Source organism: Thamnophis sirtalis, unplaced genomic scaffold, assembly GCF_051295495.1.
Source record: "Thamnophis sirtalis isolate CommonGarterSnake01/CBP01778 unplaced genomic scaffold, rThaSir2_p1.2 scaffold_3, whole genome shotgun sequence".
Taxonomy (NCBI): Eukaryota; Metazoa; Chordata; class Lepidosauria; order Squamata; family Natricidae; genus Thamnophis; species Thamnophis sirtalis.
In genome coordinates, this window is record NW_028261383.1 from 32,423,122 (window position 1) to 32,448,483 (window position 25,362).

Here is a 25,362-nt window from a genome sequence, read left to right on the forward strand (position 1 = left end):
AGACGTGGCTTCCAATCCACTCAACTGGAATTATCTCATAATATTGGCTAAAGTAATACATGGGCCTTACTTGCAGAGAAGTAAGTGGTGGATATGCCCAAAAACAAAAAAAATATTAGACAAAAATACATACATGGTTAGAAAAAGTGATAAAGCAACATATAGATTTAAAACCAGAAATATTTTTGTTGGGCATTTTACCGGATAAGTATAACAAAGGGGATCCATATCTGATTTGAGAAGTATTAACTGCAGCCAAAAGTTTATTTGCACAACAATGGGAAAGTGAAGAGATCCCATTCCCGAACTTCCAGTTTGCACATTGGGAAGACAACTGACGGGCACTTTTAAAAAGTTAAAAACACAAAAATATAAGAAAAGGACTAATACTACAGGGAGGGTAACTAAAATGGGTAAGCTGGACCCGTGTCCAATGTTCCCTCTAATTTTTTTTCAGTGTGAGCGGAAAAGTATAGTGTTTGAGCTGCACAGTTTCATGCCTGAGCACCTAAGAGAGCAACAGTTTGAACTGCTGTCACGTCTGCTGGACATTTGCGCAACATTCCAAGCGTCAAGCGCCGATTGCTAGCAAGGTTTCAGCCTGATGAATGCCAGGCATGAAAAGTGCCACTCAAACACTATACTTTTCCGCTCACCCTGAAAAAAAAAAGGCTCTCTGCTCAGCTTTTAGATTGTTAGACTGGCTAGAGAGAGACCTGGCACCAACCAGCCTGGCATTTTGCAGGCAACCCGTCCTCTCACATTCCTTTGGAATGCAACCCATCACATTTGAATTAGATTTTGCCAATTATCCTATTAAAAGATAATGCTATTATTCTAAAATATGACTAACTCAATATTAAAAACTGTAAATATTTAATGCTGATAAATAATAGCAGTAATTGTTATTTAGTATGATTAAAATCAGTATTGATATATCAATATAATAGCTATCAAAATTGACAATAAACACTAAAATAACAATACAAATATATAATGTGGAATATAAATATAATAAATATAATATATAAATGCAACATAAATGTAATAAAATAATTTATCATGAAACTCTCCCCCTTTAAAGTAGTAAGATCAAATAAATAGTCTAGCAAGTTTGGACTATATGCTATATGTTATGTTACTTAAGAATATATATACCTCAGAATCAGATACAACTTCCACATCATTTCCAACTGAGTCAATAAAATCATATGCATGCCAAAACTATTTTAAATAAAGATATGAAATGAATCAAGTATTGCATTTATTTTTCAAAATGAATGTACAATTTTTTTATTATTTAATTTTTGTACCCTATCTTTACTAACTAACGTTAACTTTAAAAAGATGTTACATCAGACTACAATACAAGTAATTAAATGAAGACTAAAATAAGTGTTTTGGCATATTGAGCTTTTTATATTTCTTTCTAATATTGCTTCCTTAGTTGAGAACTTCCTCCTCAGCTTACTTACGCATTAACTGTTTGTTGCTTTTATGGTTTATTCATTCACTGCTCCGTCTTCAGTTTTTTTCACAGGGGGCAGGGCTTCCTTCCTTCCTTCCTTCCTTCCTTCCTTCCTTCCTTCCTTCCTTCCTTCCCTCCACTCCTTTGGCCACCAATTTTGATCCAATTCGCAATTCGTATACTTTTTCTACCACCATCTCATCAAGTGGAATCACACACACAGACACACATATACACACACAGATGTTCTTTGGGGGGGGTTGTTGAATTACTCCGCCTCACAGCAAAGAAACGGCGCAAAGTTGGCGCAGCATGTGTTCGGCCCCCGCTTACGCTGAATCACATCCGTGGCCGGCAGGACCAGGGATTTGCATTGCAAAGCCGCCAGTCCTCTTGCTTCTTCTCCTTCTTTGCCAGTGAAGCTGTTTTCACCCTCCCCAGGCTCCTATAAAGCCTCTGGAGCCTGGGGAGGTCAAACAATGGCTTCAAAAAAAGGCTAAAGTCAGTTGGCCAGCGCGCACAAGCACTCTGGCCAGCTGACAGGGAAACATCTCACGTTCCCTGACAAACTGCTCCATGTGCCACCTGTGGCCCGCATGCCATAGGTTCGCCATCCTGGGTATAGGGTTTCCTGCCTAGGCTAGAAAACCCCAAGGCCCCTCCCAACTCTCTTATTCTATTCTATTGTTAAATTTTCCTACCATCCACAACAAAAAATACAGGAAAGACTAAACAAACAAACAAAAAAACCCTCCTTAGTTTGTATTTTGCTTACACATTTAATTTTTTAAAGTTTTTTTCCCTGTAAGGTTAAAATACAGTTTTGTTACAAAAAATATATTACACATTTTTTTAAAAAATACAGCAAAAACTGCAAACATCAATGACTTTCTCCAGCATCAGAAAGATTGATTTTTCAATCACAATGTTTTTCCAACAAATCTTTACTTTTAACAACATTGCTAGCAATAAGATGGACTTAACTATATATGAACTCAATATGAACTGGACTTGTACATAATTAAGATTAGAAAGAAAAAGAAAGAAAGAAAGAAAGAAAGAAAGAAAGAAAGAAAGAAAGAAAGAAAGAAAGAAAGAAAGAAAGAAAGAAAGAAAGAAAGAAAGAAAGAAAGAAAGAAAGAAAGAAAGAAAGAAGTTAGGAAGGAAGGAAGGAAGGAAGGAAGGAAGGAAGGAAGGAAGGAAGGAAGGAAGGAAGGAAGGAAGGAAGGAAGAAAGAAAGAGAAAAGTTCAGATGTGCCAATAGCAAAATGGCTCTATGCCGCCCCCTGCTGGCCACATCAAGCCAGCTGTGTCAAATCCTCCCATTTCCTAGCAATAATTGGTGGATAAGGGTGAAGAAGAGAGCAGTTGAATTGGCAAAACTAGCTGTGTGCTTTCTCCCCTTGTGAAGCCAAAGTGAAGGGCATATATGTGTTTTTTCTTAGCTGTTAGTGCAACTTTAAAATATGTGGATGTACCAGGCTTGAGAATTCTGAGGCTTAAAGTCCATACATTTTAAAATACATAAATTAACATGAGAACATAAAAAACCATTAAGTAATAAAATTTTTAAAGCATCCAGAAAAGCAGATGTATACATGATCCTTCGCCCTAATCAAACAAGTAAGTCACCTCTAGGATTACATTCAATTTTGCATTTTTAACTTCAGAAACTTTTCAACTTCCTGTAATTTTTCATGGCACAATATATGACTTCATTAACATGAACTGCACATTATGAAATACAGGTATCCCTCAACTTATGATCACAACTGAGCCTAAACTTTATGTTGCTAAGTGGGAAATTTGTTGTGACTTTTGCCCCATATTACAACTTTTCTTAGCACCTCTGTTAAGTGAATCACTGCAGTTCTTAAATTAGTAACATCGCTGTTAAGTGAATCTGGTGTTTCCCCATTAACTTTGCTTGTCAGAAGGTCGCAAAAGATGATCACATCGTTCTGGCACACTGCAACTGTTGTAAATGTGAGTCGGTTATCGAGCGTTCAAATATAAATCAAGCGCAATAGTTGTATGTGTGAAAAAACAGCCATAAGTCACTTTTTTTCCCAATGCCGTTGTAACTTTGAACAGTCACTAATGAGTTGTAAGTGGAAGACTACCTGAATAATTACCCCAGTGTAATTATTGCAGAATGCTTCCTATTGTGGTTCGGTAGGAGCCTTTGGAGCTGCTATCAGACTGACACAGAAATCTCCTGTGAGTGGTTTCAGGATGGTCACAGGAGAAGATAACAAGCAGCTGGGGCTCGTTAAGGATCTCCTCCTGCGGATAAAAGACTAATGGTGCCACGCCTAAGTTGCAGAAGTCAACGTCGTTCGTTCGTTAGTTCCGTTCCATTCCTGTTCTAGTTCGTGTTCATGATTCAAAGAAGCACTTGGATAAGTGATTTGCTTTATATAAACCTGGTTTGCTGTGAGAGTTTGTTTTTGCATTTGCTGTTTAACTTTTTGCCAGAGAATTTATCTATGTTTATTTTGGGCTCGCAGCCAGCAAAAGCGGGAACTGATAAAGACATTCCTTTGCAAGCTGTGTGTGGCTGTCATTTCTGAACGAGCAAGGGGGGGGGGGGGGTCAGAACAGCTTCTTAGTTTTTCTCTTGAATGATTTATATCATCAGAGTTTCTATCTCACAGATCCACTTAGTCACAGCACTGCAAGATTCTGAGATGATTTTGGATCCCTTCAACATCACACAGCTGTTTCTTTCAACCTCGGTTATGTTTGGCAGCCTGTAGAATAAGGGAGCAAGCAAGGAAGATTGTCAAGGTTTTTGTAAAGTTTTCAAAGTTTGCAAAGTTATTTTTATTTATTTTTCAATTTTAAAAATATAAATATTCCATCTTTCCTTAAGCAGTGTGTCATCTGGGTGCAAATATTTAGAATATAGAATAATAGAGTTGGAAGAGACCTTGAAGATCTTCTAGTCCAACCCCCTGCTTAGGCAGGAAACTCTACACCACTTCAGACAAATGGTTATCCAACATCTTCTTTAAAAACTTCCAGTGTTGGGGCATTCACAACTTCTGGAGGCAAGTTGTCCCATTGATTAATTGTTCTAACTGTCAGGAAATTTAACCTTAGTTCTAGGTTACTTCTCTCCTTGATTAGTTTCCACCCATTGCTTCTTGTCTTGCCACCAGATGCCTTGGAGAATAGCTTGACTCCCTCTTCTTTGTGAGATATTGGAACACTGCTATCATGTCTCCCCTAGTCCTTCTTTTAATCAAACTAGACATACCCAATTCCTGCAACCGTTCTTCCTATGTTTTAGCCTCCAATCCCCTAATCATCTTTGTTGCTCTTCTTTGCACTCTTTCTAGAATCTCAACATCTTTTTTACCTAGTGGTAACCAAAACTGAATGCAGTATTCCAAGTATGGCCTTACCAAGGCATTATAAAGTGATATTAACACTTCACGGGCCCACGTGGAGGCTCAGGGAGGGTGGGAAATGGGCCTCCCAGAAGTTCTAGAAGGCCAGAAATGGGCCTGTTTCCGGCCTCGGGGGGGGGGGCTCTGGATCCCGGGGGGCAGCTTTTACCTTCCCATAGGCTCGAGGAAAGCCTACAGAGCCTGAGGAAGACAAAAATGGCCGTGTGGTGCAGGAGGCCGACTAGGTCACACCCACCATGGCCACACCCACCCAGCAACTGGGCAAGAGAACCCATTGCTGAAATTTTTGAAGCTCACCCCTGCATGGCATGTGAGAAACTGGGCCATGCAAAAAGGCAAAGCCCCATCCGTGGGTTCCAGACAGCACACAAAACCATACCCCTCTGGTCCATGGAACAACCTCTCGCCACCGAACCGGTCTCTGGTGCCCAAAAGGTTCGGGGCCACTGATCTAATCAACTGCAGTGATTCACCTAACAACTGTGGCAAGAAAGGTGATAAAATGGGGCAAAACTCACTTAACAAATGTCTCATTTAACAACAAAAATTTGAGCTCAATTGTGGTCGTAAGTCAAGAACTACCTGTAAGGAGTAGGCCCAAAACACTGGAAGAAGAAAACAAGATATATATTTCCCAACTCAAACAGTCATAAATTGCATGGGAATACTCACCCCTCCTTATCACCGGTGTATAGGGAATTGTCCACCCACATCCATTCACGGGTGCTGAAGTTTGCAGAGAGTCCTATCCACCACAGTTGTGCTCCATTGGTGATACGCTGGATGAAATGCTGTCAAGAATATGTTTGTCAGTTCCTTGCCTGCTTAGTATGGCATAACAGAATCCAGCATTAGTGCATAAAACACACAAAAACAGCACATAAAATGTGTATGAACACCAATACAGTGAATTGGTTTTAAAATGCACAATTAAAATGATGAATAAATATAATTAACTTAAATTAAAAATCATCCGGAATAAAGATAGCCAGGCCCTCTTGTTCCTTTGATCACAAATTAAATAAGCAGTTACTAGAGTAACTGATGGCTGGATATCTAGGCCATTCAGCCATTGGACAACAGTGCCCTCAAGATGATGTACCATATTTTTCAGAGTACAAGATGCACCAAGATTTTGAAGAGACAATTTTTTAAAAAAATTGCACTCTGCAGACCTCCCAAAAACGGTCCATTTTTCACAAAAACGGGCCCCGTGTTTGTCAAAAAAAAGGGCCTGCATAGCCTTTAGGAGGCTTATAGAGTGCTCCTGAGGGCTGAGGTGTGGGGCAAAAACGAACAAAAAACGGTCTGTTTTTCGCTCATTTTTGCCTTCCACAGCCCCCAGGAGCACTCTGGAAGCCTCCTAAAGGCAATGCATGGCCATTTTAGCAAAGGGGGAGGAGTTTCAGGAGGCAAAAAATGCTGTATTCAGTGTATAAGACACATCCAGATTTTCACTGTCTTTTTTGAGGGAAAAAGGTGCGTCTTATACTCCGAAAAATACAGTAGTTCTTTCAGGGATCCAGGAAACCTTCTCATGGGGCATTTTGTCACAATATATGTAAAAAAAAGCAAAAGTTAGAATATTTTGGACATGTGATGCGATCAGTCCGGCTAAATAGGTAGTAACTCCGGCGGACACGTGACCATACTGGTTCTATGATCAGTGGTGCCATCTTGATTTTCTGTTCTGCACATGTGCAGAACAATCTTCATTTTAAAAATGTAATTTTTATTCGTTTTTTTAATGTTGTGCGCATGCGCAGATCGTTTTAAATGAAAATTGTGCACACATGCGAAATGTTTTACTACCGAACCGGTAGTAATGGCGGCTGGAACACACCTCTGTGCGACACCTGGAAAAATACGGCATCCTTCACTTAATCCTCCAGGGAAAGACTGAAGGCAAATGAGGCCCAGGCAGAAGAAGAACATCATGGCTTCAAAATCTAAGGGATTGGTTTGGAGAAAACTCAGCAGCACTTTTTCGTGCAGCTGTTGATAAAAATAGGATCAGCAACACGATCTTGTAAAGTGTGTGGGATGTTTGTGAGATGCAATACAGTATAATATTGCAGTACAGTATTGCACTTCCAGGGCAACATGACTTTGCCACAGCTAAATAGTCTACATATTCTGGCTGCTGGAAGGATCTGCCAACGAGAAGCAGCAGCATGAATGAATACTGTTTATAAATGAACACTCTGGGACATATTTTTCGGTTATTGTTAAGGAGTCTTCTGGCTTTGGTTTGGAGGCTAAAGAGGGAGAGCTGATGAGCTGTCCACCTGGAGTACTACTAGATCAGGGGTGTCAAACTCCAGGCCCGGAGGCTGAATCCGGCCCACGGGATGCTTAGATCTGTCCCACGGGGCCACCCTAGGAACAGGGAAGGACCAGACCAAGGTGCCTCTGCCAGTGAAAAGGGAGCCTGCCCATCCTGACTTCCCTACTGTCCTCCTTCCCTCCCTTCTAACCTTTGTTACATTTGCATATTTTCCTCTGCTGAGGACAACCTGGTTCTCTTTCCCTTCCTTGCTTGAAGAGGCGAGAGAAGAAAGAGAAGAAACTGGGGGAGGAAGGAGGGAGGGAAGAGAAGAGGGTAGTAAAGAGGGAAAGAGGGAGGGAAAGAAAGAGAGAAGGAGAGTTGAAAGGAAGGAAGGAAGGAGGGAGGAAAGGAGGGAGATTAAGAGAAAAGGAAGGAGGAGGGAAAGAGGAAGGGAAGGAGGAAAGGTATGTGAGAAGGAGGGGGGGACCGAAGGAGGGAAAGGAGGGGGAAGGAAAGGAGGAAAGGAGAAAAGAAAGGAGGGAAGGCAGGGGAGAAGGAAGTAAGGGGGGAGGGAAGAAAAGGGTATGGAAAAGAAGAAATGAGGGAAGAGAAGAGGGAGGGAAGGAATAAGATACCTAACCTTTGATGTTTATAATGATTTGATAGTATGGGAATATCTCGAAATGTAGTTGTATTGTTTTTTACAAATTATGGATGTTGCATTTTCTTTTTACCAATAAAATCTTTTTTAAAAAATTTAAAAAAAAGAAAAGAAAAGAAAAGGGAGCCTGAAAGGGCTGTGCATGGACCTCCCAGGTTCTGCTTTCGACCGCGACAGCCTCCAGCCTTCTTCCAGATAAAACACAGCTCGGGGGCCATACACGACTCCCCAAGGCCACGTTTTTGGCCACAACATCTGCAGCCCTCTGCCAGTGAAAGCAAAGCCTGGAGGGCTTCAGGAGGCAGTTGCGGGCAAATATGGGGCCTGGGGAGGCCGTGTGTGGCCCGCGAGCTCCGTTTTCTCTGGCAAAGGGCTGCAGGAGGCTGTTGTGGCTGAAAATGGAGCCTGGGAGGACTGCACGCAGCCTTCCTAGGTTCCGTTTCCGCTGGCAGAGAGGCACCTCGGGCACCTCGTTTTCACTGCAGAGGGCTAGCAAAAGAAACTAAAAGCAAAACAAAACAAAGGAGAAATGTTTCCCCCTTTTGAATTCCAGCATCCAAGAAGGGACAGGAAAGGAGAAAGGGAAAGAGCAAGTAAAAGAAGGGGAGATGGGAAGAGAGCTAGGAAAGAAAAAGAAGGAAAGAGGGGAAGGAAGAAGAAAGGAAAATGAAGAGGGAAGGAAAAAGAAGAGGAGAGGAGGGAGGGAGGGGGAAGGAAGGAAGGAAGGAAAGAAGGGAGGGAGGGAGGGAGGGAGGGAGGGAGGAAGGAAGGAAGGAAGGAAGGAAGGAAGGAAGGAAGGAAGGAAGGAAGGAAGGAAGGAAGGAAGGAGAATGTAAAGAGCGGGAGGGTCTGAAGGAAGTCCTGCCTTAGCACTTGGCCACCACTGGTGTCCCCGACATGAGTGATGTTGAGCTGCCCCCCCAGCCCTCCCAGGTCAAACACAACCCTGATGTGGCCCTCAATGAAACTGAGTTTGACACCCCTGCACTAGATAATTAGAGTTGAACTGAAACTGCTCCAAAACTGTTCCCATGGACATGACCACGCAAGGAGGAGCCGGGTCTTTTCAAGACTGCACATTTCTACAGGATGCAGGAGAATGTTGGTATCTACCAGTTCTGCCTCTTCTTTCAAAACTGCAAGTTCAGAATCTTTGGCTCTGCAATCGTCTCTACTGTCATTCCAGGTTTGTTTCTCCCCTGAGATCCAATAGCATTTGTTTCCATGAAGCTGCCAGTCTTTGGGACACAGCTTGAAATACCCTGAAAGAGAAAAGGGGGCTCCGTGTTTATTCATTCATTGAAGCCAGGTGTAAATACTGCGTCCTTCTGACATCAATTTGAAGGTAGTTCTCGATTTGCAACGGTTCATTCAGTGACCGTTCAAAGTTACAACATCACTGAAAAAAGTGGCTTGGGACTATGTTTCACATTTATGATCGTTACAGCATCCCCATGGTCATGGGATCAAAATGCCAAGTGATCATATTGATGGCCGTTGTAGTGTCCTAGGAACATTTACAACCTTCTGAAAAGTCAATGGGGAAGCCAGATTCACTTAACAGCCGTGCTAGTAAATTAACAACTGCAGTGATTCGCTTAACAAATATGGCAAGAAAGGTTGTAAAATGGGGCAAAGCTCTCTTAACAAATGTCTCACTTAGCAACAGAAGCTTTGGGCTCAATTATGGTTGTAAGTCGAGGACTACCTATACAAGGAAAGGTAAAGGTTTCCCTGGTAAGTCCTGTCTGACTCTAAGGCACAATGCTCCTCTCTGCTTCTTAGCCGGGGGGGGGGGGGGTGCAGTGTTGTCTGAAGACATTTCCAAGATCATATGGCCAGCATTATATGCCAAAGTTACATGGAACTCTGTGGTCTGGCTAGATGTCATGGAGGCCCTTCCCACCTAACTGTGCAAACCATTCCATTCCATCCCTTATAACGGCACTCGGTTTCCAGTCACGTTTCATCGGTACGCAATAATTGCAGCTCTGCAAACGAAGCCTTTTGTATCTCCGTTTAGAAATGTAAAAGGAGACAAGCCTATTCGAAAGCTAACTGATTTTAGAAAGCAATTTTGGGCCAAGGGATTTTCATTGGGTGAAAAAGTCAGGAAGGTGATCGAAGCTGCCTAATGAAAACTCTGAACCTCCTCTTACCCCGTGCTGAGTTATTAATAGACTGTTATACATCTTAACCTCCCACGTCATGTGCTGTCCCGTGGTAGCAGGAATGAGGGGTGGTGGGAGGTTTGTCCTGGCAGGAATAAGCAAAGAGTCTGCCAACATCAAGCGCGCATGCCAAGAGTCATGATGTAAACATGTAGTACGAGGTGATTTTACATTCATTTAACCCTTGCAAAGAAAATGGGAAGCTACTGTACTCCTTTCTATTTTCATTCAAAGTTAGTTTCTATCTTTCTTTTTTTTAACTTTAATAAACTTATTTGGGGGGGGGACTTGACACATTGTTTTATTTCAGTGCCATGGAATTTATACCATATTTTATTCTATCGTTTTATTCACTTAAGTGGCAAAACTCACTTAACAGCTGTCTCACTTAATGACAGAAATGTTGGCCTCTATTGCAGTCATACATTGAGGACTACCTGTATTCTAACCAGTAAAGTGTTGCTGTTATTTTAAATTCACGGCACCTTAGAGTATTTCGAAGTGTAATCTGTGCCTTAAACATAATTAATTTTTATTTAGAAAGTGTTATAAAGATGTAATGTTGCTGGATGATATTGAAAATGGATAACGGAATGCCATCATGTGGTTTTGCTTTAAATTTTGGAATATTTTATATAAAGGGACGTAAAAACAATTATAGTCATATGAAGATTGAGGTATGATGATAGTAATATATATATATTTGATTTAAAATATATAACTTGATATGAATTGTAGGTGATGGCTGTGGAAGGGATGCACGAAAGCTCTTTGTAACCAATTGACACACACTTTACAATTTGCAATGGAAGATATTTTTGTGGTGTTTTTTGTGTTTTTGTTTGTTCTTGTTTATCCAAAAATAAAAATATTTTTAAAAACTAGTGGCATTTTCAAGCACTTTTACCAAGTTGGTGCCAATGTTGCTATGCACAACTTTTGAAATCTGGGAACATACCTTTGGAATTGTCACAAGGGGGCTTACACAGAAATTGCCGCAACATGTTGCATTCTTTTCCTGCTGGCGCTTTGATGACTTGCGGCTTTGTTACAGTAGCAGGTATGTTATCCTGAACATCTGGAGTTCTCTGGAGCTGAAAGACTTTTTAAAAAGATTTCTAATTAGCTGACAAGCAAATGGGGAGAGATGTATATAAAGAAACGCACATACAGGAAGCTCTATTGTAGCACTTTAAAAAGAAATGCAAAAAGGCTTCCTTTGCAATATTCCTAGAGGTTTTCTAGTCCAACCCCTGCTGAAGCACGAGATGAGACCCTGTACTAATGTGGACAAATTTCTTCTTAAAAACCTCCAGTAAAAACCTACAATTTCTGAAGGCATTCCATTTCTCTAATTGTTCTGTCAAGAAATGTCATACAATTTCATAAAATTCATAAACCTACACTCAAGTCAATTATGCACAGGATTACACTGCCATGTGCTATATAGAGAGATCCAGTACTAGTTTGGAAAATACAGATATCTAGACAAATAAAAAGAGTCTGATTCAACCAGAGCGGTATCTTATGATCAGCAAAACTCAGAACACAGGTAAAGCCATTATGAAGATTCTCCAACTGAAGCTAAAAACACCATTGAATCCTTCTGCAGTTCAGGATTACAGAGGGAATTACACCCAACAAACAAGCAAATTAAAACTCCAAATGTGTGCTACTTTCATTAGAAAAACATAACTTTCCACCACCACCCCTAGGAAGTATTTTGTCACCCCCTTCCATTATTGTTCCCATATTCTCAGGTTAAATAGGGTGACTTAACAGCTAATTAATATTAATAACAGACGCTTCCCCAGCACAAGCCACCACCATCTCTGGGCAACGAAACCAACCCCCCCTCCTCCAGCACCATACCATCTTCGCCTCACAGGCAGCACAGGGAGGCCTCGTCCCAAGCCCACTTCCCCCTCTCCACCTTTCGCCCTCAGGATCTCATGGAAGCTGGACGTTTGGAGCTTCCCACCCACCCGCTTTCCCCACCTTGGCCGGCCAAGGTTGGCAGAATATGCCTGAGGGTGCTTCACCTCACTGTGATCTGAGGGATGTTCTTGCTTTGGTAGGACATCTTCCCCTTGACGCCACACCTGCAGTGCGGGAAGGAGAGCAGCAGAGGCAAAGCGGCCTTTCTGGGCTCGCCTGAAGAAGTCTGTCCTCCCCCCCACCCCCGGCTTCCTTCTCTTTGAGAAACGGTTTGCAAAGTCCCGTTTTTTCCAAGCCACTTGACAAAGAGAAAGAAGTGGTGGTGAAGGGCTTTTTCAAACAAGCCCAGGCCAGAGCAGTGTTGAATAGCAATAGCAATAGCAGTTAGACTTATATACCGCTTCACAGGGCTTTCAGCCCTCTCTAAGTGGTTTACAGAGTCAGCATATCGCCCCCACAGTCTGGGTCCTCATTTCACCCACCTCGGAAGGATGGAAGGCTGAGTCAACCTTGAGCCGGTGAGATTAGAACCACTGAACTGCAGATAAAAGTCAGCTGAAATGGCCTGCAGTACTGCACCCTAACCACTGCGCCACCTCGGCTCTTGAAGCCCATTCCAGCCTGGGTTCATCTGAAGAAGTAACCTCATGTTTCCTTCTCTTTGAGAAGCGCCCCGTTTTGCAAGCTGCTTGTCAAAGAGAAGGAAACACGCGGGGGCTTCTTCCAACAGCCGAATCCTCCACTCCTGTTCCTTCCCCGGCTGTTGGAAGAAGTGGGTACACACTTTCTTCTCTTTACAGCCGCCTCGTTCTAATGGGGTGGGGAGAAATCCATGCATTAGAGGGAAGAGAAGGCTGAGCTTCTTCTAGGGACTTCCTTTCCTCCCTCTCTAAGGCATGGATTTCTCCGCACCCCATGGGAAACGAGGTGGCTGTCAAAGAGAAGGAAGGCTTCTTCCAACAGCCGAGTCCTCCACTCAGGCGAAGGAAATGGGTGGGTGGAGCAAACATGGTGCAGACAGGGTGGACAAGAGAGAGAGAGAGAGCAAGCAGCAACCAGGGGGCAGGCCAGGGGAGGGACCACACCAGTACAGGCCTGCGGGGGGCCTGGTACACAAATGGATTTCCACTACTGGTACGTGCGTACCAGGGCATACCAGCCAGAACCCACCTCTGGTATGTTCTATGTTATCCAATTCCTTGGCTTTCCTATCAATACAAGGAAGGCAAGAATTTTTAGCTAGCCTCTGTGTGGGTGGATCGTTTTCCATTAGTAGTCCCTGTGGCTTTCCTTGGTTTAAGTAAAGGTTCCCTCGCACATATGTGCTAGTCGTTCCCAACTCTAGGGGGCGGTACTCATCTCCATTTCAAAGCCAAAGAGCCAGCGCTGTCCAAAGACATCTCCGTAGTCATGTGGCCGGCACACAGAAAGTTGTTACCTTCCTACCAAAGGTGGTTCCTATTTTTCTACTTGCATTTTTTACATGTTTTCAAACTCCTAGATTGGCAGAAGCTGGGGCAAGTAACAGGAGCTCACTCCATTATACGGCGCTAGGGATTCATACCACTGAACTGCTGACCTTTCTGATCGACAAGCTCAGTGTCTTAGAGACTGAGCCACTGTACCCCCTTGGTTTGCATATAGGCAAATGAAGACTCAATCATCCAGGCCAAAAGTATCTTTAAAAGGTTATATCAGGGCTACTGGAATCAAAATCTGTTAATCTCAGATGTTTAGTACTCATCCAAGTAACTTCATCAGTCAAAATAAAGTAGTCTAAGATAAAATAATAAATAATCTCTGCCTATTTTTTAAAAAAAAATATTTTGACTGATGAAGTTTCTGGGATGAGTAACAAAGGAAGCTGTTGGCTGGCACGAGTTCGTCAAGGAAAATCTCGCTGTGGTTTGAAAGCAGTCATTGGGTTGGCACCAAAAGCTGCGTTCCAGCCAATCTAGAATGAAGAGGCAAAGCATTTAACGTCTCAGATGAACAAGCTTTGGTCTGGTTGCTAGGATTTAACCTTTTAAAACACTTTTGGTGTGGATGATTGAGTCTTCAATTACTTATTGGCAGGGGGAAACCCCTACAGTTAGTGTGGCAAGAGTTCATACATTCCAACAACTCTCTGACTCTCTGCCTAACAATTTATTTTATTTTGACGGATGAGTAGCGGAATGTCTCAGATTAACAAATTTGGATCTAGTTGCCCTGATTTAACCTTTTTAGATATTTCCTTTGTTTGCTTTGCCAAATCTTTGCACCTATGTCTTTGCCTCCCTTTTCCCCCGTTCTCTCCTTTAACACTAATGCACATGTTTCTTTTTCTCCTTTGCTCTAAGGTCACAATAATCAAAGCAAAACCAGGCTGCTCTTTTCATCCCCATGTCGGTTCATAAAAACCTCATAGTAAGAGTGAGCTAATCATTCAGCTGCCTACGGGTAGTCCTCAACCTACAACCATAACTGAGTCCAGAATTTCTGTTGCTAAGCAAGACAGTTGTGAAGTGAGGTTTGCCCTGTTTTGCGACTGTGTTTTTTTTCCATGGTGGTTAAGTGAGTCGTGTGATTGCTAAGTAAATCTGGCTTCCCCTATTGACTTTGCCTGTCAGAAACAAGCTGGGAAGGTTACAAGTGGGGATCACATGACCTCAGGACAATGTAACTGTCATACAGCTAGTCCTCGATTTACGACCACAATTGAGCCCAGCATTTCGTTGCTAAGCGAGACAGTTGTTATGTGAAATTTTCCCCACTTTATGAACATTTCTTGCCAAACTTGTTAAGCAATTCACTGCAGTTGTTGTTATTATCCTAGTTGTAAAGTGAATATGGCTTCTCCATTGACTTTGTTTGCAAGAAGGTTGCAAAAGGGGATCACATAACACCTGGATCCTGCAATCATCATAAATATGAGTCAGTTGCCAAGCGTCCGAATTTTGATCACACAACCATGAGTTGCTGTAATGGTCGTAAATGTGAAAAATGGTCATGACTCATAAGTCACTTTTTTTCAGTGCCGTTGTAACTTTGAATGGTCACTAAATAAACTATTGTAAGTCGAGGATTAACACTGTATTTACACTGTCAGAGATTCACTTAGAACACATAATTTGTCAATGTTGCTTTCTCCATTCCACTGCCTACTTTTTAGAATGATAATTTCCTATTGAAGTCTGCAATCCCAACCTGGCTATTCTTCAAAAGAAAAAGAAAAAAAGGAAAGCATTGAAGCCCGTAAAAATATATATCCACTTTGAACAATAGGCCATGCTATGTTAATGGTTTGTGGTTTCTCTCATGGGGAGAGAAATACGGGGCTACTGTGTCTTCTATTTGTGGTTTTAAAATCTCATGTTAACCCTTGCATGCTGCCCAAAGGCACCTGGAAGGAAGCCGGAAGCACCGCAACGAGACTGTTTGGAAAATAGCAGAGCTGTGACGGGCTCTGCGAAAACCCAACTGGACACATGGCTGCCAGGGACCTTTGGGTCAGAATTGTTCTGGAGGAACAGGGGAAAAAAGGAGAAACATCTGGACAACCAAAGATGAACCAGCAGTTCTTCAAAAGGTTGGAGATAAAGTTCTCCAAACTGACAGCGGAAGCGGCAACGACCATGCAAATGGACACTTCCAAGTCAGAGCAACAGGATCAAGCTATTTGATCAGGAGCGGTGCTGGAACAAAGTGTTGGAGCTGGGTGAAAGAGTGATCAACCCAAGGTAAAGAAACTTTAAAATTGGATCAAAAAGAGACCTGGAGCAGAAATTAGTGGCTATCTGGTGATGGGGGATTTAACGGAGGAAAAAAGAACGGGTGGAAAGCCCTAAAAGATTTTTGTTCCCAAATTGGTATTTGGAAACATTAAAAATAATAAAAGAACTTTGGGGGGGGGAATTCCTTTCTTTCTTTTTCTACCTTTTTCTATTTTTTGTGAATTAAATACAAATTTTGACAGCTTCCGACAACCAGCTGATTAGAGCACTATGGAATTCTGGATGTATAATGGACTACTTGATATGTTAAAAAATGGATGTGAAACGCTAAACCGTAAAAAAAAGTGGAAACTCAAAGGAACACTTAGAACAAGGTGGAGGAGAAAATAAGATAGAATAGGGACTAAAGGAAGAACAAGAAGATACTACAGAAGAAAAAGAGATTGAAAAAGAAAAATACTCAGATGATTGTATTGGGATTTACAGTGACATACCAAAAGGAGACAAGGGGGAAGTGATCCAAAAAAGGGAAACTTAAACAGCAAAGGTAGGAATAATGGGGAAAGACTGGGGGGAGGGGACTGTTACTAAAAAGTTACTAAAACAATAGAAGTAGAAGGGAGAAAAAAGAGTGGGAAGGAAAAATATAGAAACTACAAAAACAAGAAAAAGCTAGGCAAATGGGTGGAGAGAAGAGAATATAAGAGAAGTGGAGTTCCTGAGAGACTAAAAGAAAATGGTTGAAAGGAGGAAAGGAGGAAAAGGATGATAGATAGATAGATAGATAGATAGATAGATAGATAGATAGATAGATAGATAGATAGATAGATAGATAGATAGATAGATAGATAGATGATAGACAGACAGACAGACAGACAAGATAGATATAAAAAGAGAGTAGTAGATAGACACAGACAGATAGATGGAAGAGAGATGATAGATAAACATTAGAGAGAGATGATAGATAGATGATAGATAGATAGATAGATGATAGATAGATAGATAGATAGATAGATAGATAGATAGATAGATAGATAGATAGATAGATAGATAGATAGATAGATAGATCTTTATTTGCCACATAAGGAATTTGTCTCTGGTGCATAAGCTCTCAAAAGGCTCATCTATCATAAATCATAAGATTGAAATATTGTAATATTGCCAGTGTTATATAGCTAATATCATGTGAGCGAAACAGATTAATACTATTAATTGTGGAAAGTTAACTAAGTGAAATGTTTACTATACAAATTTAAATTTGAGGATATATGTTATCGATAGTAAAACAGAATAATAGATGAAAATGAAATGTTAAAGTTGCTTAACTTGGCAGGGCAAATAATGATATTGTTTATATATTAAGAAGAAATTAAAGTTACGTTGGAAAATATGGAAAGAAAACAAGATGGCTGAAATTTGAAATGGAAATATGATGTAAAATGAACTATGCATAAGAGAAGATGTAAAGGGGGGAAACCCAGGAAACACTTGGTTTATAAAAGAAATTAAAATATGTAACAAAAAAGAAAAAAAATTGTTTAAAAAAGGTTACTTTTTTCAGTGCGGTTGTAACTTTAAATAGTCATTAAATAAACTATTGTAAATCGAGGATTAGCACTGTATTTACACTGTCAGAGATTCATTTAGAACACATAATTTGTCACTGTTGCTGTCTCCATTCCACTGCCTACTTTTTAGAATGATAATTTCCTATTGAAGTCTGCCATCCCAATCAGGCTATCAGGCTATCAGGCTATCAAGAAAAAAGAAAAGCCTTGAAGCCTTTAAAAATATATATCCACTTTGAACAATAGGCCATGCTATGTTAACGGTTTGTGGGTTTTCTCTTGTGGGGAGAAAAACGGCTACCGTATCTTCTATTTGTGGCTTTAAAATCTCATTTTCTCTTGTTTTAATCCTTACATGCTGCCCAAATTCATTGGTGGATGGCCAATCTTAGCATTTTAAATTACAAATGGCGCATTTATTTTAAAATAAATTTATTAAAAGTTACTTGTGTGTTGTGGCCCAGCAGGAGCCATTGGAGCTGCCACCAGACTCCGACAGCAAGGGGCCCTATGAGTCAGCTCTGGAGGACAGGGTTCCGACTCCGAGCAGGGCGCAGAGAGACTGGTTGGCCACCAGGTGGCGCCTGAGTCTTGGACCAGTGGGGAGGAGACAAGGGAGAGTGATCCAGAAGCCAGCAGTTAGTTGTTCCTGGATGCACGCCATCGAAGAGCTACTCGGTGTCAAGAACAATTATGCAATTACAGGAGGTAATTGCGCTCAGCTGGGGTTCATTAAGCTCCTCCCCAGACTATAAAAGCTACTTGTGCACACGGCCCTCTTTGTAGAAGTCAACGCAGGATTGAATGTCGGAGGACATTACTGTGAGCTTGACAGGCTGGATTGCTGCCAAGCCTTATCTGTGTTTATTGCTGCCTGAGTTTGTCTGAGTTGCTGCCAAGGTCCTTATCTGTTTGTTATGCTTGGCTTTCAGCCACCAAGGTTTTAGTCTTGCTATTAAAATACATTCCAGTTAAGCTTGTCTCGGCATTCGTTACTGGATGGAGGAGGGGGTCAGAACACTTGTATATGTACAGTATAAGCATTCATGGAAAATTTTACATTTCAGACAACTCACACAAGATCCCCATTGCTGCCAGGGCTGCCACGAGAATGAGGATTATGGTGCATCCAGATCCCACCAGGAAGCAGTGACACCGAGGATGTTCCAGCAAGAAATCTGAAATCACAGAGATAAGGAAAGAAGCAAACAAGGAAAATAAGACCTCTATACAGGTAGTCCTCGATTTACAATGGTTCATTTAGTGACTGTTCAATGTTACAATGGCACTGAAAAAAGTGACTGTAAGAGAGGGCTGTAAAGCACTATGGAACGGTATATAAGTCTAAATCTTATTGCTATTGCTAAGCAGGACAGTTAAGTGAATTTTATGACTTTTTGCAATGGTTCTTAAAGTGAATCATTACAGTTTTTAAGTGAATCATATAGTCATTAAGTGAATCTGGGTTCCCACATTGATGTTGCTTGTGGAAGTTGGCTAGATAGATTTTAAAAAGGGGGTATGCATGGATGATAGATAGATAGATAGATAGATAGATAGATAGATAGATAGATAGATAGATAGATAGATAGATAGATAGATAGATAATTCTTTATTGGCCACATAAGGAATTCGTCTCTGGTGCATAAGCTCTCAAAAGGCTCATCTATCATAAATCATAAGATTCAATCATAAATCATAAGATACAAACAACAATTGATAAATCTTAATATATCAATAAGATTTTTATCCCACATTATAAAGGGTGGGATAAAAATCTTTTTAAAAGAAACACTACCCCCCTTCCCTGGCCCTCTCCCATTGTAGATTACTCTTAGTTTACTCTTTTTCAGTTTAACAGCAAGAGTAAAGCAGTGGGCATCATTGTTGCTAATCACTCATGGGGAAATGAAACTTAAAAAGTGGCAAATGAATCTCATAAGTGAAACCTTACTCAAAGTACTTGCAGCTGAAAAATATCACTGAAAGAAAAGGGTAGGAAAATCAAAGAATTTGGTTCTGGGACCTATTATAAATTCCTAGAAGAACCATATGCTCAGAGGCATGCTGTTCCTGCTTATTTTTACCTCATCATCTGCTATTCTGCAACTATTTCAAGTTGATGACCCACAAATTTTATTTTTAAAAGTTAGCTGACCTTAAAATATGGCTTGGTGAGGCTGGCTATAACACATTTACTAATAAGAAATGCAGTTGATGGAAAATTTATCTAGATTTAAAAGGGAATAATGTATAGAACTCGGCCTTGACAGTTTAATCCAGCGTTACATTTCTTCCTTTCGTTCATATATTTGAGTCATATCAGGACCTTTTGAAAAACCCACCACAGAAACTTTTGAAAGGAAAGAATGGAGGTGTACGAAATTGGTAGCAAATGTTTCATACTTAGGTGTGAATATTATTTTCCTCCAAATAATATGTTCATACATACATTTCTATCCCACCTGCCTTGGGTTAATCATTAAGCAAAATGAGCACATTTAGGGTACACGTTTCTTCCCCTAGCCATTATGTTCTTAACTCTTCCGCTGCCACCCTCAATTTTAATTTTCATAAATTTTTGTAGTTCCATTTTTCCATTATAGTGTAATAAAGTTATTAAAACGCATTTAAAAGTGCTGAACTTTTCTATGTTTTTCTAATGCCCTAGTTATAAGTAAATAATTTGCTTGTAGTGTTCAATAAATATATTCTGTAGGCTTCCTTGACTGAGTTGGGTGGTCATATAAATGCTCTAAATAAATAAATAACTAAAAGTTTGAAATTAATACAGTTGTGAGGTGCAACCTGGGGGGTGGCCTGGAATAAAACTGAATGTCAACTCGCGAAACTTCCCTAACCTGCTCCCAAGTTGCCATAGGCAGAGGGGTGGGGAATTGAGCCTCACAGCTGCATTTGCACCTCAATCGAAATAATGCACATCCTAGCTGGCCAAAGACAAGGCCATTTCCACAGAAACCAGTAACGGACAGAGGGAGTGACTTCTACGACCCGCGAAATTGCTTCGTTGGGGAATGTGACTGATGACACACCTTGGGGGGGAGGGGGAAACGGGGTCGGAAGCAAGGTGCGAACGGAGTGGGGTCAGAGCTGGCTTCACTAGGTCTATGCCGACATGAAGCTCCTAATAAACAACTGGATTTTTCTTGGAAACTGGCTTGAGGCTCTGACACTGAATCTATAATCTTGTTTCACTTTCAGCACATATTGATTCAGAGGTGGCATTCAGCCGGTTCTCTCCAGTTCAAGTAAACTAGTAGTGGCAGCTGCGGGAGGCTCTGCCCACCTTCCCCGACTTAATGCGTGAGCACTGCGCATGTGCAGAAGGTGGTGCACATGCACAGACGCAGCACATGCGAGCAAAGCAAGCAAGCGCGCACTCAGATTTGCAAACCGGTAGGGAAGGTAAGTGAATCCCATTGCTGGCCTGACCAATGGAAGAGTCGAGAGGCACCATTGTTGAGCTGTAGGGCATCAGTTGATCTTAATCCAGCCTTCTATCCCACCCTTTCTGTGAAGAGCTGAAGGTGGCTCAGATAGACTTCCCCTCATTTTTAATTTCACAGAAATCTGTGAAGGAACCCAACTGGAGAGGAAGTGAGTGGTCCAAGCTAGAGAGTGAAAACAAATTTAAAAAAAAAAATAACTCAAGGCTGAAAAGAGAAAGTCGTTCTCTGGCTGGCTGAGGATCTGAAAAACCAAGTTCCCCTCAGAACAGACATGGGGGCTCCATGCAGTTATTCTCAGTCCGTCCGGGCTCTATGCTGAAGAAAGGTTCAAAGGAGAGATGTGCTACTTCCATTAGCAGTGTCTCGTGGTGCTGGTCTGAAGAAGGAGACCTCTTTGTCTCTGAGGCATCTCTGCATGATTATGGACTCTGGAGCACCAAATAAAATCTTAGGTAAAGGTTCCCCTCGCGCATATATGCTAGCCGTTCCTGACTCTAGGGGGTGGTGCTCATCTCCGTTTCAAAGCTGAAGAGCCAGTGATGTCCAAAGACGTCTACATCAGGGGTGGGTTTCTCGCCCCGTTCCAACCGGTTCGGTTGGAACGGGGCCGGCGGCGTCCTCGTGCAGGCGTGCGATGCACGCATGCGTACTAGCGTCTGTGCGATGCTCCAGCTGCTCCTGGAGGATCGCGCAGGCGCTGTATGCGTCCTGCGCATGCGTGGAAGCGCAGAACTCATCAAAACCGGGTAAGGAGCGCGGGCGGGCGGGTAGGCCCTTCGCCGTTCCTGGAAGTTACTTACTTCCGGGTTCACCGACCAACAGGTTCGCAGGGACCGCCGCGAACCGGTTGAAACCCACCCCTGGTCTACATGGTCATGTGGCCAGCATGATTAAACGGAACGCTGTTACCTTCCCACCAATAGTGGTTCCTATTTTTTCTACCTGCATTTTTACATGCTTTCAAACTGCTAGGTTGGCAGAAGCTGGGACAAGTAACGTGAGCTCACTCCGTTACGCGGCACTAGGGATTCAAATTGCTGAACTGCCAACCTTTCTGATCGAAAAGCTCAGCATCTTAGCCACGGAGCCACAGTGTCCCCCAAAATAAAATCTTAAGAACTGTAAAATCTAAAGGAGGACCCCTGTGATAGTCCTCTCCAGTTGTGTTTTTGGTAGCTCAGCCAGGGATGAAATTCAGCAGGTTCTGACAGGTAGCGGTAGGAGAAATTTTGAATAGTTCAGAGAATCGGCAAATACCACCTCTGGCTGGCCTCAGCGTGGGATGGGAATGGGGATTTTGCAGCATCCTTTCCCCTGCCACGCCCACCAAGCCATGCCCACAGAACCAGTAGTAAAAAAAGTTTGAATTTCACCACTGAGCTCAACTAAAGTACATGTAGCCCTCAACTTAAGAACCATTAAAAACCATTCAACGTTGCAGTTCAAAAACTTGGAAGCTGGAAAAAAGTGTGTTTCTAATTGATAACTGGCATGCATTTACGATGGTTGGAGCATCACTTCACAACTATGTCAAAATAAAGGTTTTAAAATCAGGCACGACTCACTTAACAACTGGCTTACTTAGAAGTGGACGTTCTGCTCCTAATTGTGGTCATAAGTTGAGGACTAGCTTTCTGCTAGCTCAGATTCTGTTTTCTACCATTTTGAGGATTTAAGCTCATCCTTAGTATAAAATAAGGGATGAACCAGCAACAGAATGGTCTAGTTGAAACCACGAAGTCCTTTCTCCACGATGAAATTATAATTTGGCCTTTTCTTTCCTACAAAAGGGTAACAAAAGTTTCCATTCTTCATAGCCATTGTTCATAACGTGCCTGCTGTTTTTGATGGTCCTCCTGTATCAAAAAAATCTGGGGTTTTTTCCTAGTCTTCAGATATTTCAGATCATAAATTATGGCTGTATAGGGCAATGGCTCTGTTGGCGGGGGATGATAGTCCAAAAGATTTGGTGGGGAAGGCTGGATTATTCTGTTCTAGGCATTCTTCTATATTGATAATACTAAAAACCTGGAAATATGACATGTTAACTTTACATCATAAAGTTATAACTGATCTCTCTCTCTCTCTGTCACACCACACAAAGATTAAAATAAAACCGTGTGTGTGTGTGTGTGTGTGTGTGTGTGTACATACATAGGCACACAAGGATGTTGCATTTGTGCTTAAATAATACACACACACGCACATGCATACATACATATACATATATATATTTAAAGTCACAACCCCTGGTATGCCCAAATATGGGAGGAAGATCACTACTTCCATTCCATAGCTTGAAATAGATCTATACTAGTCTCCCTTTATTTATTTATCAGCACAAATATAACATATACATATATATGTATACAAACATATCCATATACAGATAGTCCTTGACTTACAACAATTCATTTAGTGACTGTTCAAAGTTACAATGGCACTGAAAAAAGCAACTTATAACCGTTTTTCACATTTACGACCATTGCAGCATCTCCTTGGTCCAAAAATTCCAATGCTTGGCAACCGATTCATACTTATGACAGTTGCAGTGGCCCGGGGTCATTTGATCCTCTTTTGCAACCTTCTGACAAGTGAAGTCTAAGCGGAAGCCAGATTCACTTAACAACCGTATTACTAATTTAACAACTGCAATGATTCACTTAACAACTGTGGCAGAAAAAGTTGTAAAATGGGGCAAAACTCAACAAATTTTCTCACTTAGTAACATAAATTTTGGGCTCAATTGTGGCAGTAAGTCGAGGACTACTTCTACACATACTCATGTGAAAGCCCTGGAGACAAAGCATGGAAGACAATATGATATTTTAAAATAAAGTGATTTATGCCATGAAACACAGTAGAATGGAAATCAGACTTTCTTTACTGCTCTTTACCAGTTAAAGGTAAAGGTTCCCCTCACACATATGTGCTAGTTGTGCTCATTTCCATTTCAAAGCCAAAGAGCCAGCATTGTCTGAAGACGTCTCTGTGAACATGTGGCCGCCATGACTAAATGCCGAAGGCGCATGGAACGCTGTTACTTTCCCGCCAAAAGTGGTCCCTATTTTTCTAGTTGCATTTTTATGTGCTTTCGAACTGCTAGGTTGGCAGAAGCTGGGACAAGTAACGGGAACTCCCTCCGTTATGCAGCACTAGGGATTCAAACCGCCGAACTGCCAACCTTTCTGATCGATAAGCTCAGCGTCTTAGCCACTGAACCACCATGTCCCCATTACCAGTTATGGGGCATTATTAGAGACAACCATTTAATCAGCTGTGGGTGCTCCATCACTGGAGATTTTAAAAAGAGATTAGACAACCCTTTGTCTGAAATAGCATAGGGTTTCCTGCTTGAGCAGAGGGTTGGACTAGAAAACCTCCAAGATCCTGTCCCATGCTCTTATTTTGTTTATCACGCTGAAAATCAGAAGTCTTGCCTTGTGGAGCAGTGAAAAGGCAGGATGTGTGAAAGGTGAGCTGATACAATAAATTGCATCAATACAAATCCTAACTGGTAGAAACCTGATCAAAACAGAATTTGGTAATTATATTCTTTCCCTTATTGTTGAGACCCCCAATAAGCTATTTTCCCTGAGGCCATCAGAACTATCTGCTTAGAAGCCCCCTAAAAATAAGCCATAGTTTACCTTGCAGCTGAGATTTCTTGAGTCTCCTTTCCATTCTGTTTGGCCGGTAATTCAAGTATAAGTTACAGCCTTCTTTCCTCATTGTTACTCCAGCTACTAGTTTAATCTGAAGGAGGAAGAGCACTTTTGTTCCAACTCTTCTTAGTATGAGCAGCCGCCCCAACCACAGCTTTCTGGAGGTGGGCCACAAGATTATACAGGAAGTGCTGAGACCAGCGAGGAACAAGCCTACTTTGTTTCCAAAGCTTCCCCCATTTTTATTTATCAAAATATAAGATAAATTTCTGCTTCAGAAATTCAGAAAGGAGAACGCGAAGGAAGAATTTCATTCTTCAGCAACAGATCAAGGCAACAGATCCTTTTGGGTTGTCCTTCTCATTTCTCCTCCAAATAGTGTCTCATTGCAAAGCCTTCAGAAATCTTCCTTTTGGGTTATTATCTAATTCAATCTACACCACACAAACCTTAATATTTGTTTTAAGGTTCTGTACACTGCACTAGCCAGAAAGAGAGCTGAGAAAAATATCTGCAGACTCCTCGCATCCTCAACATAAAGTGTTTCAATTTCTCCTTTCGGGATGCCACTGTAGGACATTGCATGCCAAAAAAACTAGTCACCAAGATATTTTTCCCCCATGCCATCACTCTATTAAATCATCTATTCCCTACGGCACTGGCTTATGCCTAAAGATAGTTATCCATGTGGTAGGGCTGAATTGCTACTATCGTCTCATCTTTCCTGCTACCTTCTCGTATTGGTATCTTATTTATTTTTCTTTATTTTAGGAAATTTATATCGCCTCCTATTTGCACCTGAGGACTCAAGGCAGCTTACAGGAATATAAAAACCTCATATATAAAACAATAAAACTAATAAAAGAGAATAATCACATAATAAAATAATAACTCCCGCCCCGGTGACAACACATCACCTGAACCATTTAATGGGCTCCATCCTGCTTTGCGTTACCCAGGCCCGCTGGCAGAACCAAGTCTTCAGCGACTTCTGGAAGAATGAATCTTATGATGTATCAC

The 25,362-nt window shown here is 41.5% G+C and overlaps 1 protein-coding gene across 1 annotated transcript; it reads right to left on the reverse strand.

Annotated features, from left to right (window-relative positions):
• Positions 1-2,723: 2,723 nt before the first annotated feature.
• Positions 2,724-24,409, reverse strand: LOC106547238 (killer cell lectin-like receptor subfamily B member 1B allele B). The gene is made up of 6 exons (XM_087707791.1): positions 24,328-24,409; positions 18,284-18,385; positions 10,944-11,087; positions 8,928-9,076; positions 5,557-5,675; positions 2,724-4,221 (listed from the first exon to the last, which is right to left on the reverse strand). The coding sequence occupies exons 1-6, from the start codon at positions 24,407-24,409 to the stop codon at positions 4,098-4,100; spliced, it is 720 nt and encodes a 239-aa protein (XP_087563917.1). The 3' UTR covers positions 2,724-4,097.
• Between the last annotated feature and the right edge of the window lie 953 nt (positions 24,410-25,362).

Coding starts and splice junctions, on each gene's coding strand:
- LOC106547238 (XM_087707791.1), bottom strand. CDS start 24,409: ATGAGGAAAGAAGGCTGTAACTTATACTTGAATTACCGGCCAAACAGA. Junction 11,088..18,283: donor GGCAGCAATGGGGATCTTGT/GTGAGTTGTCTG, acceptor CTTTTTAAAAAG/TCTTTCAGCTCCAGAGAACT. Junction 5,676..8,927: donor TGAAAGAAGAGGCAGAACTG/GTAGATACCAAC, acceptor TATTCTTGACAG/CATTTCATCCAGCGTATCAC.